General features: G+C 41.3%; 2 protein-coding genes across 2 annotated transcripts; both read left to right on the forward strand.

Moving 5' to 3' along the window:
- Positions 1 to 9,334: 9,334 nt before the first annotated feature.
- LOC146976809 (nuclear factor 7, brain-like) lies at positions 9,335 to 10,735 on the forward strand. Its single transcript, XM_085792363.1, has one exon. The coding sequence runs from the start codon at positions 9,335 to 9,337 to the stop codon at positions 10,733 to 10,735; it is 1,401 nt and encodes a 466-aa protein (XP_085648489.1).
- Positions 10,736 to 14,182: 3,447 nt separating this feature from the next.
- On the forward strand, positions 14,183 to 15,586 carry LOC146976810 (nuclear factor 7, ovary-like). Its single transcript, XM_085792364.1, has one exon. The coding sequence runs from the start codon at positions 14,183 to 14,185 to the stop codon at positions 15,584 to 15,586; it is 1,404 nt and encodes a 467-aa protein (XP_085648490.1).
- The last annotated feature ends 915 nt before the right edge of the window (positions 15,587 to 16,501 follow it).

The raw sequence follows: 16,501 nt of genomic DNA on the forward strand, positions 1-16,501 counted from the left end.
TTAAAAAGATAGTCCAACATTTTGTCAAATTGACCCATTTCAATAATCCCTATAGTCCCCATAATCCCTATAGTTTTAGCAGTAGGTTCGTTACCTTTAATTGTCGGTGCAAGCTGTTTTTAGAACGGTGGAGCAGAGCCGTGAGCTGCTAATGGGATTTCTTGGTTTCCATCATCAAACTCATCAAATACACAATCCAACAACTCCACAACGCTCTGGTGGACAAGTTGTGAGCTGCACATTCACCACGCTATGAGATAATAACACAACGTTACCACACAGAGTTGTTGTAGAGGGAAATTCATGCAAAATCGCTGATGCACGTTGCCTTCAGGGACAGTTTTTCATCAAGCAGTCTCTGTATTTCCCTCTAAAACAACTCTGTGTGGTAACGTTGTGTTATTATCTCATAGCGTGGTGAATGTGCAGCTCACAACTTGTCCACCAGAGCGTTGTGGAGTTGTTGGATTGTGTATTTGATGAGTTTGATGAGGGAAACCAAGAAATACAGTACCATGAGCCTCCGTAGCATAGCTCTGAGCAGCTCACGGCTCTGCTCCGCCGTTCTAAAAACAGCTTACACCGACAATTAAAGGTAACGAACCTACTGCTACGACTATAGGGATTATGGTGATGGGCCAAATAGCCAAGAACACGGATGGGGCAGATCCAGAGTCAGCAGTTTTTCCTAATTGACACCACTTTGGGTTAAAAACGACTGTCAGACTAAACGAGGCGTTCGCTGCCTGCGTCTGTTGGAGCTTTTATTGTGTTGACTAAAATTTTTGGTAGAAAGTGTTTGAGCCGCTGGTGGCTGACAATCCTCCGTCCTTAATTGGTCTCCAGTGTGAGTGTGTGTGTATGAAATTTGCATTTACTGCGCCTTTGTTTTGTCGTTGCACTCGTCGTCCCAATTACTTTATTTATAGCGAGAGAGAGAGGGAGATAGGGAGGGTCATTGTCTGACTTTGAACCATCGAAACAATGATGTGTAATGAGAGACACACATGAATACTGATGGATCAACACAGAGCTGTTGATGAGCAGAGTCTCAGATGAAGTCTGGCCTTCAAACATCCACTTTTTAAATAAAAAAAAGCAGAGATTCAGACTTTTGCCCCTAAAATTTGAGACGGTTCAAGTAAATTTTTCACCTAAATTTAACGTTGGGTTCTTTCTCCTTTGTAAAACCTTGTGTAACAGAGGCAAACCTTGATTTAGTATTTGTAACAATGTGAAATGTGAATGTTTTAAGTTAGGGGCCACAGTGCTACTAGTAAAAAAAAAAGTGTATCTACTCTGATATAGTCGACTTTGGTTCAGACAATATCAGACCTGTTTGGAGCTTGAAAATATATTTTGAGTTCTAAAATGGTTTAACACTTAGTTCGTATGGATATATGACCATAATTTAGTAGGTTTGCCAACATTTGCAGAAAACAACACAATTATTTATTCTCGAAGAAGTCTAATAGTGAGCTGTTTTACACATATTTACATTGTGTTTCTAAAATATAACTGTAACTCTTGTTAATCTAACTGTATACTTCAAATTACAAAGGTCAAAAGTTTCAGTGTGTAGCCACTTAAAACCAATGTTAATATTATTTATATGATAAAATAATACATAATACTACTGTACGATAGTTCTGCTTACAAAAACAGATTAACATATGGGAATTTCATTCAATTATTTAGTCAAAATTGACAATTTAGTCTCTATATTATAACATTTGTTCTCATTGTACGGTTAAGACACTTTATAATATGGTGCTACCTATATATCATGATTTAACATTATGATTTTAACTGCACACATAACACACTTTAACATGGTAATTTGCTGAGTAACGATGACAAAACGTCACTTTTAAACGTATTAACAACAATTAACGTAGCTAATCTGAGTAATAATAAGCTGTAAAGTCCATTTCGGTTGCCGTACACGTTCAAATTTGATTGACATTTTATCATGGATTTATTATAAGAATATAATACATACAGCATTTTGGAAGACAGAACCCAGCGCTGTGATTGGTCGAACTCTTCCTACTGGGGTACTGCATGTGAATAACTGAACTCGTCTTTGCCTATAGGCTAATAAATCCTATCACAGCAGCGTGTTCATGTCAGGACAGCGTACAGGTAAGCATCTGTCGGTCGTCTCTTCTTTACTGCGATTAAAAAACCACAACCTGCTTTACATATTGTATAATTAATTTCCTGTCATGTATCAGGAATGTGTGTGTGTGTGTGTGTGTGTGTGTGTGTGTGTGTGTGTGTGTGTGTGTGTGTGTGTGTGTGTGTGTGTGTGTGTGTGTGTGTGTGTGTGTGTGTGTGTGCTGAATAATTTGGTTCAGTCATCAGATGAATAATTAAAGCCCAGATGTTGTGAAGTCCATTAAAACACAGGTTGTGTTCATAACCAACGTCTCTCTCTCGCTCACGACTTTTCAGATGAATGTGCGCTGATGACAATAGACACGTTGATGGGCGCTGACAGACTTGTGGCTTTTCTTTTCTTTTCTTTTTTTTCTTTTTTTCTGGAGGTTTGTTTGATGGGAATTTGCTGTGACAATCATTATTGTGACAGACAGCGACGGTTCGGTGGCATTCAGCTTTTCTGAGAAGACTGTCAGCTGAGAGAGTCACTCAGGCAGATTAGACTGACAAAAAATGTGATTTAATTAATTTAATAAAATAACAGAGAAGCTGAAACATCACCACAGCCGTGTGGTTTCAGCTTTAGAAATCTTAACTCTAAACATTTAAAGGGATAGTTCAACATTTTGTCAAATTGGCCCATCGCCATAATCCCTATAGTCATAGCAGTAAGTTTGTTACCTTTAATTGTCGGTGCAAGCTGTTTTTAGAACGGCGGAGCAGAGCCGTGAGCTGCTCAGAGCTACACTACGGAGGCTCATTATGAGATTTCTTGGTTTCCCTCATCAAACTCATCAAATACACAATCCAACAACTCCACAACGCTCTGGTGGACAAGTTGTGACCTGTACATTCACCACGCTATGAGATAATAACACAACGTTACCACACAGAGTTGTTTTAGAGGGAAATACAGAGACTGCTTGATGAAAAACTGTCCCTGAAGGCAACCTGCATCAGCGGTTTTGCATGAATTTCCCTCTACAACAACTCTGTGTGGTAACGTTGTGTTATTATCTCATAGCGTGGTGAATGTGCAGCTCACAACTTGTCCACCAGAGCGTTGTGGAGTTGTTGGATTGTGTAGGCTATTTGATGAGTTTGATGAGGGAAACCAAGAAATCCCATAATGAGCCTCCGTAGCGTAGCTCTGAGCAGCTCACGGCTCTGCTCCGCCGTTCTAAAAATAGCTTGCACCGACAATTAAAGGTAACGAACCTACTGCTATGACTATAGGGATTATGGGCAATGGGCCAATTTGCCAAAATGTTGAACTATCCCTTTAACTTTAAACCTTCAAATGCCACCAGGAAGAATGAGTTTCCGAGTGATCGACTGTCTGGAGGAGATAATCAGTAGAAGTCAGCCTGGGTTCAGGAGGCAGACGGCCTCTTTACATTTGAGATTAGCTCTAAAACCTTTCTAAAGCTCATATTTAAGGCTGGATCAGACGAGGAGCCCTGAACTGTCCCTTAGTTCTGCTGCACTGCTTGTTTTCCAGCGAACAGCCGCATTAAAAAAGCTTCTCAGAGAAAACGACTTAAGAGAGAGAGAGCACCACGGGCGAGGAGGACTAACAAGGAATGATAATGCAGCAGGATAACAGAGCGCTGGCCGCCAACCTGAACGCCGGGCAGAAAAGGTCAAATGACACAACTGGGACAGAGTGGAGAAAAAAGAAAAAGACACTGAGCAGATTAAACACTTTAAATCTAATAAAGTGGGATTGTCGCCACCACGGCAAAGACGGTTTATAAACCAAGACCTTCCATGACCAGTCAGCTTCCTGTATGATGTCACTAGGCTTCTGCTCGGCCACGCCCCTTTAGGGAGACCAGAGGCAGCATAGAGTGTATTGACTCCAATGGGACAATTTAACGTGAACACCGATTATGGTCTGTCCTTTCTCCCCACAGTCACTGAAGTAAATTTTGGACTCATTTTTCACAAGCCACATCTCTTCTGAACAGTTTGACACCAAAATGACAATTTTCAGACGGACACATCAGGAGAAAATCCACTTTGTTCCAGACCTGTCTCTGTCTCTACGACACACTCTCGCCAGATTTGGCACAGATCTCCTAGGCAACGTCAAACAAACGGCCGCCGCGAACGCCCGTGAAAATGATTTCAATTATTTTTGTCATGCTAAATATGACTGTTAGTAGTGTAAATATTTAATGTTAACATAAGAAAATATAAATATCTCACTTTCATCTACCTACAAATTGTATAAATCCACACACACGATCACGGACGAGGTGGGGTGACGGTTGGCCACGCCCATTTAGAGAGACAGGAAGTGAAACCATTTCTATCATTGGAGCAGCCTCTCATGGAGGATCTTTCCATATATTGAAGCGTCCTCTGAGCTTCAACCTGCAGCGACCACCTCTGGACACCAGGGGGCAACAACAACAACTCTCTTTTAGCTCCATGTTTGGTCTCCACCAGCTGCTCTTTAGCCGTTGCATCATATTCTTCTGCATGTCATATCTTTTTAACACCTGCACTGAATGTCGTCATATTTGGCACAAACGTCCACTAGGACTCCAGGATGAAGTGACTACATTTAGGTGGGAAAAGTTCAAAGGTAAAAGGTCCTGTCGACTTCACAAAGTGCAGTCTTGGTTCTTGTGGACACAATATCTCAGGAACGATTCAATGTTTCTTCTTAAACTTTGGTGCAAAGATTCACTTGGAATCAGAGCTGTAAGAACAAACTTCACTATTCAAACAGAATTCAAATTTTAAATAATAAAAATGAGAACATTCGTAGGCGGAAACTGACTTTCAAACGCATGCAAATCAACGTTGTGCATCGCAACATTCGGCATTGCTTACAAGATGGGAAGCAGCGGGGTTAGTAGTTAACGTGTGGATAAAACAAACATTTGTGTTGTTGTTGTGCACGACATAGAGCTGCAGTTTCAAATATACGAACAGAGTATTTTTTAATTGACTGTTTATTCGGCTGCAGCAGTGCGCCTACGTCTTGCCTTGCCTTGCCTACGTGTTCCCACACTACAAGCACAACTTGCGTACCCATCCATGGAGAGCAATCCATTGCACCACTACTTATAATATTTAGATTTCCCTTCTTTATGTTTTATATTGAGTTGGTTTGCAAATGTGACATAACAGATATGGTTGGAATGTCCTTTAGTAATAATAAGCTGCTATAGGTGAATATAATGAACAAATTCGACTATAACTCAAATATTTAATATAAAAAGACTTAGAAATTCGACAGCAACTGCCCGAGGCGGCGAACTAAAGGCCATGGTAGACAACAACAGGGGAAAGGTTCAGTTCTGGAGTCAGTTTAAACTCATCACAGCCCTGGAAGACGAGCCAACCGGGTTTGTTCAGTACAACTTTTGCACACTGCTGCAGCTGCATCGTGGTCAATCACTTCAAAAAAAACAAAATAATCAATTTAGCAATCCCAAAAAAAGCTTCAAACATTTTTCAGAAGAAACTTTATATTGAAAGGAAATGAAATATACCCATTTAAAATGCTGAGATAAGGTCAGAGGTCTATAACTTGTGCATCAAGTCTCATTAAATATAAATTTATATCCTTTCAATCAAAATATAATGAAAATAGCTGAATGCCACACTGACACGTCCAATTAAACTATTTTAATGTCTGAATGGAGTTGTTAAAACACAACTCTTGAATTCATACACTAATGATATGCAATAGTCTAATTCAAATATCTATAAGGATGAAACAACGTGATTTCATTTTATATCCAGATGGTCAAAGGTCAAATATTTATTGCTGTATTTCCTGTTCCAGATGTTTCTCTGAGTGAGAGTGAAGCTAGAACAGTTGTTGTTGTGTTCAGATCAACACTGAGCTCAGACTGGTTGTAAATCTGTGTAAATGGAGCGGAGCTGCAGCGACACCACTTCACTGTTTGTCGTTTCCTACACTGTCGTTATGAAAATACTAATTATAGCCACTTTAAAGCCACTGTGTCTGAGAGTTTCTGTGTTTAATCCTTCCACTCAACCTGCTGTCAGATGCTTCTGTTTGCAGTCAGAACCAGTTGCAGTCGGTTTTCATCTGAAATTAAACATCTCGCGGCGTCAGCACCGACACAGGTAAATGCAAACTTTGTCAACAAACGAAAAGACTTTTATATTTTATATTCATGATGTAGTTTTGCTTTATTCCAGTGAACCGCCGTCAGTTCTCAGAGACGAACGGTGCATGAAACAGTAACGTCAGCGTTGTATCACAGCAGAGCAGACAGTCCCGCTGAGCCCAGACAGCAGCTGATACACAACACAAAGAGCCACCGACTCCCAACAACAACAACAACAACAACAACAACAACCCACGTCAGCTTCTCCTGCTACAGTCTCCTCGTCTAACTCAAAAACACAAACACAAATGAGCGCTCGTCTTGTCCTGCACTTTAGCCTGAGTGTGTTTACTTTGTCTCTGGCTCCCTGCTGAGACTCCGCCTGTCAATCAATCAGAACACATTCCTTCAGCTGATGAGAGGAAGAGCAGCATCTCTAATGTTCCTATTAATAATAAAATCAAGACTGGTTTCGGTAAAAAAAACGTTAAAAATAGTCCTTCACTGTGCAGAGGGTTACAAATCATCATTCTAGCCAGGCTTACCCATTTATTGTTCCATCCATCCATCCATCCATTGTCTACCGCTTCATCCGGAGTCAGTTCTTTCAGTCATGACCCAGAGTTCATGACCATAGGTGAGGGTGGGAACGTAGATCGACTGGTAAATCGAGAGCTTTGCCTTTCAGCTCAGCTCCTTCTTCACCACAACGAACCGATACAACGATCGCATTACTGCGGCTGCTGCACCGATCCACCTGTCAATCTTGCGTTTATTACACTGTATCAAAGAGTAACAACGGTGTACTAACACAACTGTTACATATACTAAGTTGTGTAACAGCACAGGTGGTACACTATCAAAGACACTGATTATTGCAGTTAATGGTTAAGAACTGAGGTATCCCAGCAGGTACACTTTAATGTTCTTATTACACTCTATCAAAGTGTAACAACGGTGTACTAACACAACTGTTACATAGACTAAGTTGTGAAACAGCATACATGTTCCAAGACTCAAGAGGCAGGAGGAAGATTGATGGAAAAGTTTTCCCAGGCAACATGGGTTGTGGTTTCACCCATTTTTCTTGCAGATGTACCCCTTCCCCAAAGAGAGAGGCCACTTTGACCAGGTATTGTAACAAGCATTTCTTATTACAAGTGAAATCTATCTTTTTAAATCTTTTTTCAGATATTTTCTCTAGATTTTTTTTTTTTACCACTTTTTTCTACAATTAGAAATGTGTAAACATTTTTGGAGAAATTGAACCACTTTTTTCCTGAAATTTCTACAATTCATCTGGACTGAGTTGTTCAACGTGGAGTCATTTTTCAAAACCCCGCCCCCTCACCTGGCTTCACCTGGGATAAACCAGGTTAGTTATTAACGCAGAGGACAAAGTCCCAGGAACAACTTTATTGGACTGTGTCAGTCCCAGAGCGGCAGACTGAAGAAGAGACGATCAGATTCAGCTTCAGACCAAACCAACAACTTCCTGTGAGTGAGTCCAGCTACAACACTGCTGCTTCAACCTGCTGACACTCCACACACTGAAGGTGAGTTTGACTAAAACCTGGACTCAGAGTCACAGTAAACTTCAGTCAAGTCCTGCAGCCACAGCTTCTGTAAAGACTAAGTAGTCAACAAACAATAACAACAGTTATGTATTAAAAGACATGTAACAATGTAATTTTTAAGATCTAAATCTAAATCAAAGTCTGATTCTGAACCCAGATTTCTAGATCTCTCTGGTCAGATCAGCTCTGTGTAGCTAACAGCCTCTGTAGCCTGATTCAGCCTGTAGACACTGACACCATTGACCTTCGTTCAAAAAAAATAAAATCAATTAAATTCTGAAAAAACTGCAACAGGAAATAAAAGACAAATGTCAACACAAGAAAAACAAATGTTTCACCAGTGTGGAAAGTAACTAGGGTGAGTGTTAAGCCCAAGTCCTGAAAATGTTATGTCCTTTTATTTACCTTGAATATTTATATACCCATCATCTCTGATATGTTTCTGACTAAACAATATTCTATCTACATTGGGAATCAGAGCAGAACTGCTGTGTTTACCACACCTTCAAAAAGCCTGGAAGGAAAATTAACCTGTTTTACATGTTTGGCAAAGCTCCGCCCCATTTACCTGACTCACCTGAGATAAACCTGGAAAAAGTTTGTTCCTTCAGTCCCAGAGCGGCAGACCGAAGAAGAGACGATCAGATTCAGCTTCAGACCAAACCAACAACTTCCTGTGAGTGAGTCCAGCTACAACACTGCTGCTTCAACCTGCTGACACTCCACACACTGAAGGTGAGTTTGACTAAAACCTGGACTCAGAGAGATAATAATCTAAATGTATCAATGTGTCAATTCATCACAACAGCTGAATGTTCACTTGTTCCTGTTTTTCATCAACATAATAAAATGTTGTCTTGACTTGGATTCATATTCAGCTCCGTCTACTGCATCTACACAACAATAAATGTTGTGGAGTAGTTTCAGTACAAGTTCCTCCAAACTGAGCTGGAATGAAAGTTCGTATTTAGTATAAATTTAGTTCCTTTAAGTTTTAACTGAAGCACATCCTGCAAAATTTTGATAAAAGCTGCGTTTCTGTTGTCGTGGTGTCTTGGACTCATTTCTCCACTGCAGGCCTGTGTTTGAAGTTCTCCACTAATGAATTAAGACTCTTTAGACGTTAAATGATCCACAAACAGAAACTAAACAGAGCTGTTGCATCATCCTGCTGAACTTTCAGTGTGACAAAGCTCCGCCCCCTCACATGACTCATAAACCAGGAAACTGCTGCACTTCCTCTTCAGTCCCAGAGCGGCAGACTGAAGAAGAGACGATCAGATTCAGCTTCAGACCAAACCAACAACTTCCTGTGAGTGAGTCCAGCTACAACACTGCTGCTTCAACCTGCTGACACTCCACACACTGAAGGTGAGTTTGACTAAAACCTGGACTCAGAGTCACAGTAAACTTCAGTCAAGTCAGTAGAGGAGGGAGGGGAGCCATGGCTGACTCTACTTCCTGTCTGCTGTGTTTTCAGCTTCACTCACAGACTAAATGGCTTCCAGACCAGAGGAGGATCTCTGCTGTCCGGTCTGTACGGAGGTCTTCAGAGATCCTGTTGTTCTGTCCTGCAGCCACAGCTTCTGTAAAGACTGTCTGAAGAGCTGGTGGAAGGAGAAACAAGATCCACTGTGTCCAGTTTGTAAGAGACGATCTTCAATGGTAAATCCACCTGTTAGTCTGGTGATAAAGAACCTGTGTGAGAGCTTCTTACAGCAGAGAGAGCAGAGATCTTCAGAGGCTCTCTGCAGTCTGCACTCTGAGAAACTCAGACTCTTCTGTCTGGACCATCAGCAGCCAGTGTGTCTCGTCTGCAGAGATTCAGAAACACACATCAACCATAAAATCAGACCCATCAATGAAGCTGCTTCACAACTCAAGAAGGAACTTGAGGAAACTCTGAAGCCCTTAAAGAAGAAGTTAAAGGGTTTTGAAGAAGTTCAAGTGAAGTTTGGTCAAACAGCAGAACACATTAAGGTCCAGGCCCGACACACAGAGAGGCAGATTAAGGAGCAGTTTAAGAAGCTTCACCAGTTTCTAGAAGAGGAAGAGGAGGCCAGGATGGCTGCACTGAGGGAGGAAGAGGAGCAGAAGAGTCAGAGGATGAAGGAGAAGATGGAGGCTCTGAGCAGAGAGATAGCAGCTCTTTCACACACAGTCAGAGCCACAGAGGACGAGCTGAGAGCTGAAGACGTCTCATTCCTGCTCAACTACAAGGCTGCAGTGGAAAGAGTCCAGCAGCGCCCCCTGCTGGAGGATCCACAGCTGGACTCAGGAGCTCTGATAGACCAGGCCAAACACCTGGGCAACCTGACCTTCAACATCTGGAACAAGATGAAGGACATGGTCTCCTACAGTCCTGTGGTTCTGGACCCAAACACTGCTCATCCAGGACTCATCCTGTCTGAAGATCTGACCAGTGTGAGATATGGAGTCAAACAGCAGCTTCCTGACAATCCAGAGAGGATTGATGAGTTCCCCTCTGTCCTGGGCTCTGAGGGTTTTAACTCAGGGACTCACAGCTGGGATGTCCAGGTTGGAGACAATACATACTGGATACTGGGTGTGTTAACAGAGTCTGTGCAGAGGAAGGGATACAACATGTGGTCTGGATCATGGGTGTTAATGTTAAATGGAGATGAATACTCAGCATGGTCACCATCAACTCTACGATGGACTGATCTCCCAGTGCAGAAGAAGTTCCAGAGGATCAGAGTGAATCTGGACTTGAACAGAGGAAAACTGTCGTTCTCTGATCCTGATACTAACACACACATACACACCTTCACACACACATTCACTCAGAAGATGTTTCAATTCATTAGCTCTAGTAGAAGCCTCCCAGTGAAGCTGTTACCAGTGAAGGTGTCAGTGACAGTGGAGCAGAGCAGTTAGAGATAAAGAGGACGATCAGTCAGTTAATTTAACTAGAGCTGTAACAATTAACCGATTAATCAAACAATAAATTATCAATTATTTTTATAACCGAAATTTTAAAAAAATATATTTTTTAAAGAAAAAAAGTCCAAATTCTCTGATTCCAGCTTCTTCAATGTGAAAATTTCTGGTTTCTTTCTTCCTTTATGACAATAAACTGAGTCTCTATTTGGTTTGTGGACAAAACAAGACATTTGAGGACGTCGTCTGGTGGTTTGAGAAACACTGTGATTGATGTTTTGTTTTTTTTACATTTTATTGACCAAACAACTAATCGATTAATCGTTCAGATTAATCAATAATGAAAATAATATTTAGTTGCAGCCCTAAATTTAAGCTGTTAAACTGCACCCGTCCTCCTTTTGTCTCATTATTACACTTTTCCTTTTTTTTTTTTTTACGACTTTTCATGTGTAAAATATTTTCACTCTTTTTTATTTTTATGAGTCATTTCACATTACATTCATTATTATGTCTTTGTGTGGAGTGATGACCAAAAAATAATAAATTACTTTCAATCAACATTTGATTAGTTTAACTTGGATCATTTTTTATTTTAAGTTCTTCTCCAGATCATTTAGTTGTTGTTTTTTAAAGAAAAGGCATATTCTGTTAATAGAGATAATGTTGTCAGTAGTTTATAGAATAAAACAAAAAGTTGTTCATTTTAGTCAAACACAAACATGGTAAAATAATAAAACCAGAGAAACGGATCATTTTGAAGAGGTCTCTGAATTTTTCCCAGAGCATATACTTCTTTTCAATTATTGTCCTTTTTTTTCGGTGAGGGGTTGGTGGGACGGGTTTCAATCAGGACAGACTAATAAGGATGAAGAGAGTCAGACTGTAGCCCCGGGCACAACTGTTATTGTGTGGATTTTTTCCTACATAATATTATTATTTTTCCGACTTCCGGACGATTTTCGATTCGCTACTAGTTATATATCAAAACGTGCGGTTTGATCGGGATCGGTGTGCTATTACTTTTCACAAAAGTTTACAAATGCTCAAAATTTTGCATTGAAGTCAATGGGACGGCCGGAAAAAAAAAGAGCGAAAAAGACCAATCATTGGAGTTTTACAAACGTCTACTGCTCAAGCATACTTTCACCTAGAGACTCCATTTGAACTTTAAACAATAGACATAAGTCTTGTGTATTAGTGTATTAATCCATGTATTGATAGGTCATATAGTTTTTGATCAATCCCTGATCAATGACCATGATCATTTTTGGAGAAATTATGAGATTATAATGGGTGTGTATTGCATGGAATGTTCGTGTTAGAGTGCGTGACATCATCGGTTAGAGTGGCAGAGAGCCCAGAAAAATTCCTGATTTTTTCTCTTTCCGCACTCGGCCCGGCCACAATTTACACTCTACACACATGATTTTTTCAGAATTTGTAAGACAAACTTGTTCTGTCTCTCACCATGTGCTCACAATATCAGAGAGACTTACAGAATTGACAGAATCAGCCTCTAAGTGCGGCCACGTCTGTCTCTGCTCCTCATTGAGTCCAATACAAAGATTTTCTGAGAGAAGCAGAACGGCCTGATGTTTTAAAACTGCCAGCGTCTCCAAAATATTTACTGTAGAAACACCAAATCGTACCAAATTTTTCAGGAAGTCCTTAGAGCAATGTGATCTGTGTTTTGTTCTGATAGGAGTTACCGTTTTGTCACCGTAAGCCTTTTGCGAGACCAGTGCAGAGGCAGAAAATCACTCTTTTTCTCGACGTTTCTGTCTGCCTCAGCCTGGGGGGCCCCTATCGTCATTGGCAACCACCTCAAGTTGCCATGGTAACGTCTGATTCTCAGGCCAGAGCTCGTTAACTTCATAAACAATCCACCTGGCGCTCGTTTAAATGTTTATAAACACAGACACAGCTAAATCAGACTGACACAGGATGCAGCTCATAACATGTGTCAAGTCAGTCACACACACACACACACACACAAACACACACACACACACACACACACACACAGACTCTAGAGCCAGCTTCATGTGATTACAGTTACAGACATACACACACACACACACACATCAAAACACACAGGTAACATACAAATGCGCGTGTAAGCGCGTACTCCTCTCCCACACTCTAACACACACAGGTAACTTCATGTGATTACACACACACACACACACACACACACACACACACAGTTAACCTAATGTGGTTACAGCTCCTCCATATCAGTGCTTATAGAAAGATGATCATGTGTCTGATCAGCTCTGTCTTGACCTTAAGATCGTGGGTTTGATTCCCTTGTTGACAGAGATGACACAACCGGCCGTAGCTCCCGTGGCCCTCTCAAAATTTCCCAGAGGAAATTTTCTAATTATTATTATTTTTTATTTTTTTAGAAATCTATCTTTTTAAATCTTATTTTCAGATCTTTTCTCTTTCTGCAATTCATCTGGACTGATTTGTTAAACATTCAGTCATTTTTCAAAGCCCCGCCCCCTCGCCTGGCTTCACCTGGATAAACCAGGTTAGCTATTAACACAGTCCCAAGAACAACTTTATTGGACTTTGTCAGTCCCAGAGCCGCAGACTGAAGAAGAGACGATCAGATTCAGCTTCAGACCAAACTAAAAACTTCAACCTGCTGACACTCCACACACTGAAGGTGAGTTTGACTAAAACCTGGACTCAGAGATAATTATCTAAAATGTATCAATATGTCAGTTCATCACAACAGCTGAATGTTCACTTGTTCCTGTTTTTCATCAACATAATAAAATGTTGTCTTGACTTGGATTCATATTCAGCTTCGTCTCCTGCATCTACACAACAATAAATGTTGTGGAGTAGTTTCAGTACAAGTTCCTCCAAACTGAGCTGGAATGAAAGTTCGTATTTAGTATAAATTTAGTTCCTTTAAGTTGTAAATGAAGCACATCCTGCAAACGTTTGATAAAAGCTGCGTTTCTGTTGTCATGGTGTCTTGAAGTAATTTCTTCACTGCAGGTCTGTGTTTGAAGTTCTCCACTAAGGAATTCAGACTCTTTAGACGTTAAATGATCCACAAACAGAAACTAAACAGAGCTGTTGCATCATCCTGCAGAACTTCCAGTGTGACAAAGCTCCGCCCCCTCACATGACTCATAAACCAGGAAACTGCTGCACTTCCTCTTCAGTCCCAGACTCAGAGCGGCAGACTGAAGAAGAGACGATCAGATTCAGCTTCAGACCAAACCAACAACTTCCTGTGAGTGAGTCCAGCTACAACACTGCTGCTTCAACCTGCTGACACTCCACACACTGAAGGTGAGTTTGACTAAAACCTGGACTCAGAGTCACAGTAAACTTCAGTCAAGTCAGTAGAGGAGGGAGGGGAGCCATGACTGACTCTACTTCCTGTCTACTGTGTTTTCAGCTTCACTCACAGACTAAATGGCTTCCAGACCAGAGGAGGATCTCTGCTGTCCGGTCTGTACGGAGGTCTTCAGAGATGCTGTTGTTCTGTCCTGCAGCCACAGCTTCTGTAAAGACTGTCTGAAGAGCTGGTGGAAGGAGAAACGAGATCCACTGTGTCCAGTTTGTAAGACAAGATCTTCAATGGTAAATCCACCTGTTAGTCTGGTGATAAAGAACCTGTGTGAGAGCTTCTTACAGCAGAGAGAGCAGAGATCTTCAGAGGCTCTCTGCAGTCTGCACTCTGAGAAACTCAGACTCTTCTGTCTGGACCATCAGCAGCCAGTGTGTCTCGTCTGCAGAGATTCAGAAAAACACACCAACCACAGAATAAGACCCATCGATGAAGCTGCTTCACAACTCAAGAAGGAACTTGAGGAAACTCTGAAGCCTTTAAAGAAGAAGTTAAAGGGTTTTGAAGAAGTTCAAGTGAAGTTTGGTCAAACAGCAGAACACATTAAGGTCCAGGCCCGACACACAGAGAGGCAGATTAAGGAGCAGTTTAAGAAGCTTCACCAGTTTCTAGAAGAGGAAGAGGAGGCCAGGATGGCTGCACTGAGGGAGGAAGAGGAGCAGAAGAGTCAGAGGATGAAGGAGAAGATGGAGGCTCTGAGCAGAGAGATAGCAGCTCTTTCACACACAGTCAGAGCCACAGAGGACGAGCTGAGAGCTGAAGACGTCTCATTCCTGCTCAACTACAAGGCTGCAGTGGAAAGAGTCCAGCAGCGCCCCCTGCTGGAGGATCCACAGCTGGACTCAGGAGCTCTGATAGACCAGGCCAAACACCTGGGCAACCTGACCTTCAACATCTGGAACAAGATGAAGGACATGGTCTCCTACAGTCCTGTGGTTCTGGACCCAAACACTGCTCATCCAGGACTCATCCTGTCTGAAGATCTGACCAGTGTGAGAGGAGGAGTCAAACAGCAGCTTCCTGACAATCCAGAGAGGTTTGATACTATCTCCTCTGTCCTGAGCTCTGAGGGTTTTAACTCAGGGACTCACAGCTGGGATGTCCAGGTTGGAGACAATACATATTGGATGCTGGGTGTGATAACAGAGTCTGTGCAGAGGAAGGGACTCAACATGTGGTTTGGATCATGGACGTTATGCTTCAGTGGAGGTAAATACTCAGCATGGTCACCATCAACTTTATGGACTGTTTTCCCAGAGCAGAAGAAGCTCCAGAGGATCAGAGTGAATCTGGACTTCAACAGAGGAAAACTGTCGTTCTCTGATCCTGATACTAACACACACATACACACCTTCACACACACTTTCACTCAGAAGATTTTTCCATTAATTTACACTGAAGTTAACCTCCCATTGAAGCTGTTACCAGTGAAGGTGTCAGTGTCAGTGGAGCAGAGCAGTTTGAGATAAAGAGGACGATCATATTTATCATGTTGTTTAATGTTTAAAGGGAAAAGTCAGTTAATTTAACTAGAGCTGCAACAATTAAAGTGATTAATCGAACAATAGATTATCAAAAAAACATTTAAAATATTTTTTAAAGAAAAAAAGTCCAAATTCTCTGATTGCAGCTTCTTCAATGTGAATAATTCTGGTTTCTTTGTTCCTTTATGACAATAAACTGAGTCTCTCTTTGGTTTGTGGACAAAACAAGACATTTGAGGACGTCGTCTGGTGGTTTGAGAAACACTGATTGATGTTTTTTTCTACATTTTTGAACATTTTATTGACCAAACAACTAATCGATTATTCGTTCAGATTAATCGATATTGACAATAATCGTTAGTTGCAGCCCTAAATTTAACCTCAGTGGCGTCACCGCCCCCCAGTGTCAGCTGTCCTCTCTGCAGCACTGGACACAAACGCTCAGTAATCTGCATTCTTTAGTCTATGACTACACAAATATACACGTTGTAACATATCCACCTCTCCATCTATTGATTTTTTTGACGGCTTTGTTGTAAACAAATGCACATGGCCAGGCAGAGGTGTAGCAAAGTAAAGGGCAATTTCCACTGGATGCGGATTCGTTTCAATTCTGTGTCACTTTCATGCATCCTGTGTTATGATTGGGTATAGACCTGCTAGGTCTAAAAGTTGTTTGTCTAGAGATTATAACACTTTGGCTTGGACTTTCAACACTTTGGAGTGAATGATTGTGACAGTGGCATTAGGCTAGATAACAATTAAACATTACACGTTCAGTGACACTAAACTTAGTGTGGCGGTGGATGGTATTTCAATGACGTCACATATTTATTTCAATGACGTCACATGTTTGGTATTTCGATGGCGTCCACCCAGTAAAAAAATCCCCACGACACC

This window comes from Trachurus japonicus, chromosome 12 (assembly GCF_045865225.1).
Source record: "Trachurus japonicus isolate A0001 chromosome 12, Traja_1.0".
NCBI lineage: Eukaryota > Metazoa > Chordata > Actinopteri > Carangiformes > Carangidae > Trachurus > Trachurus japonicus.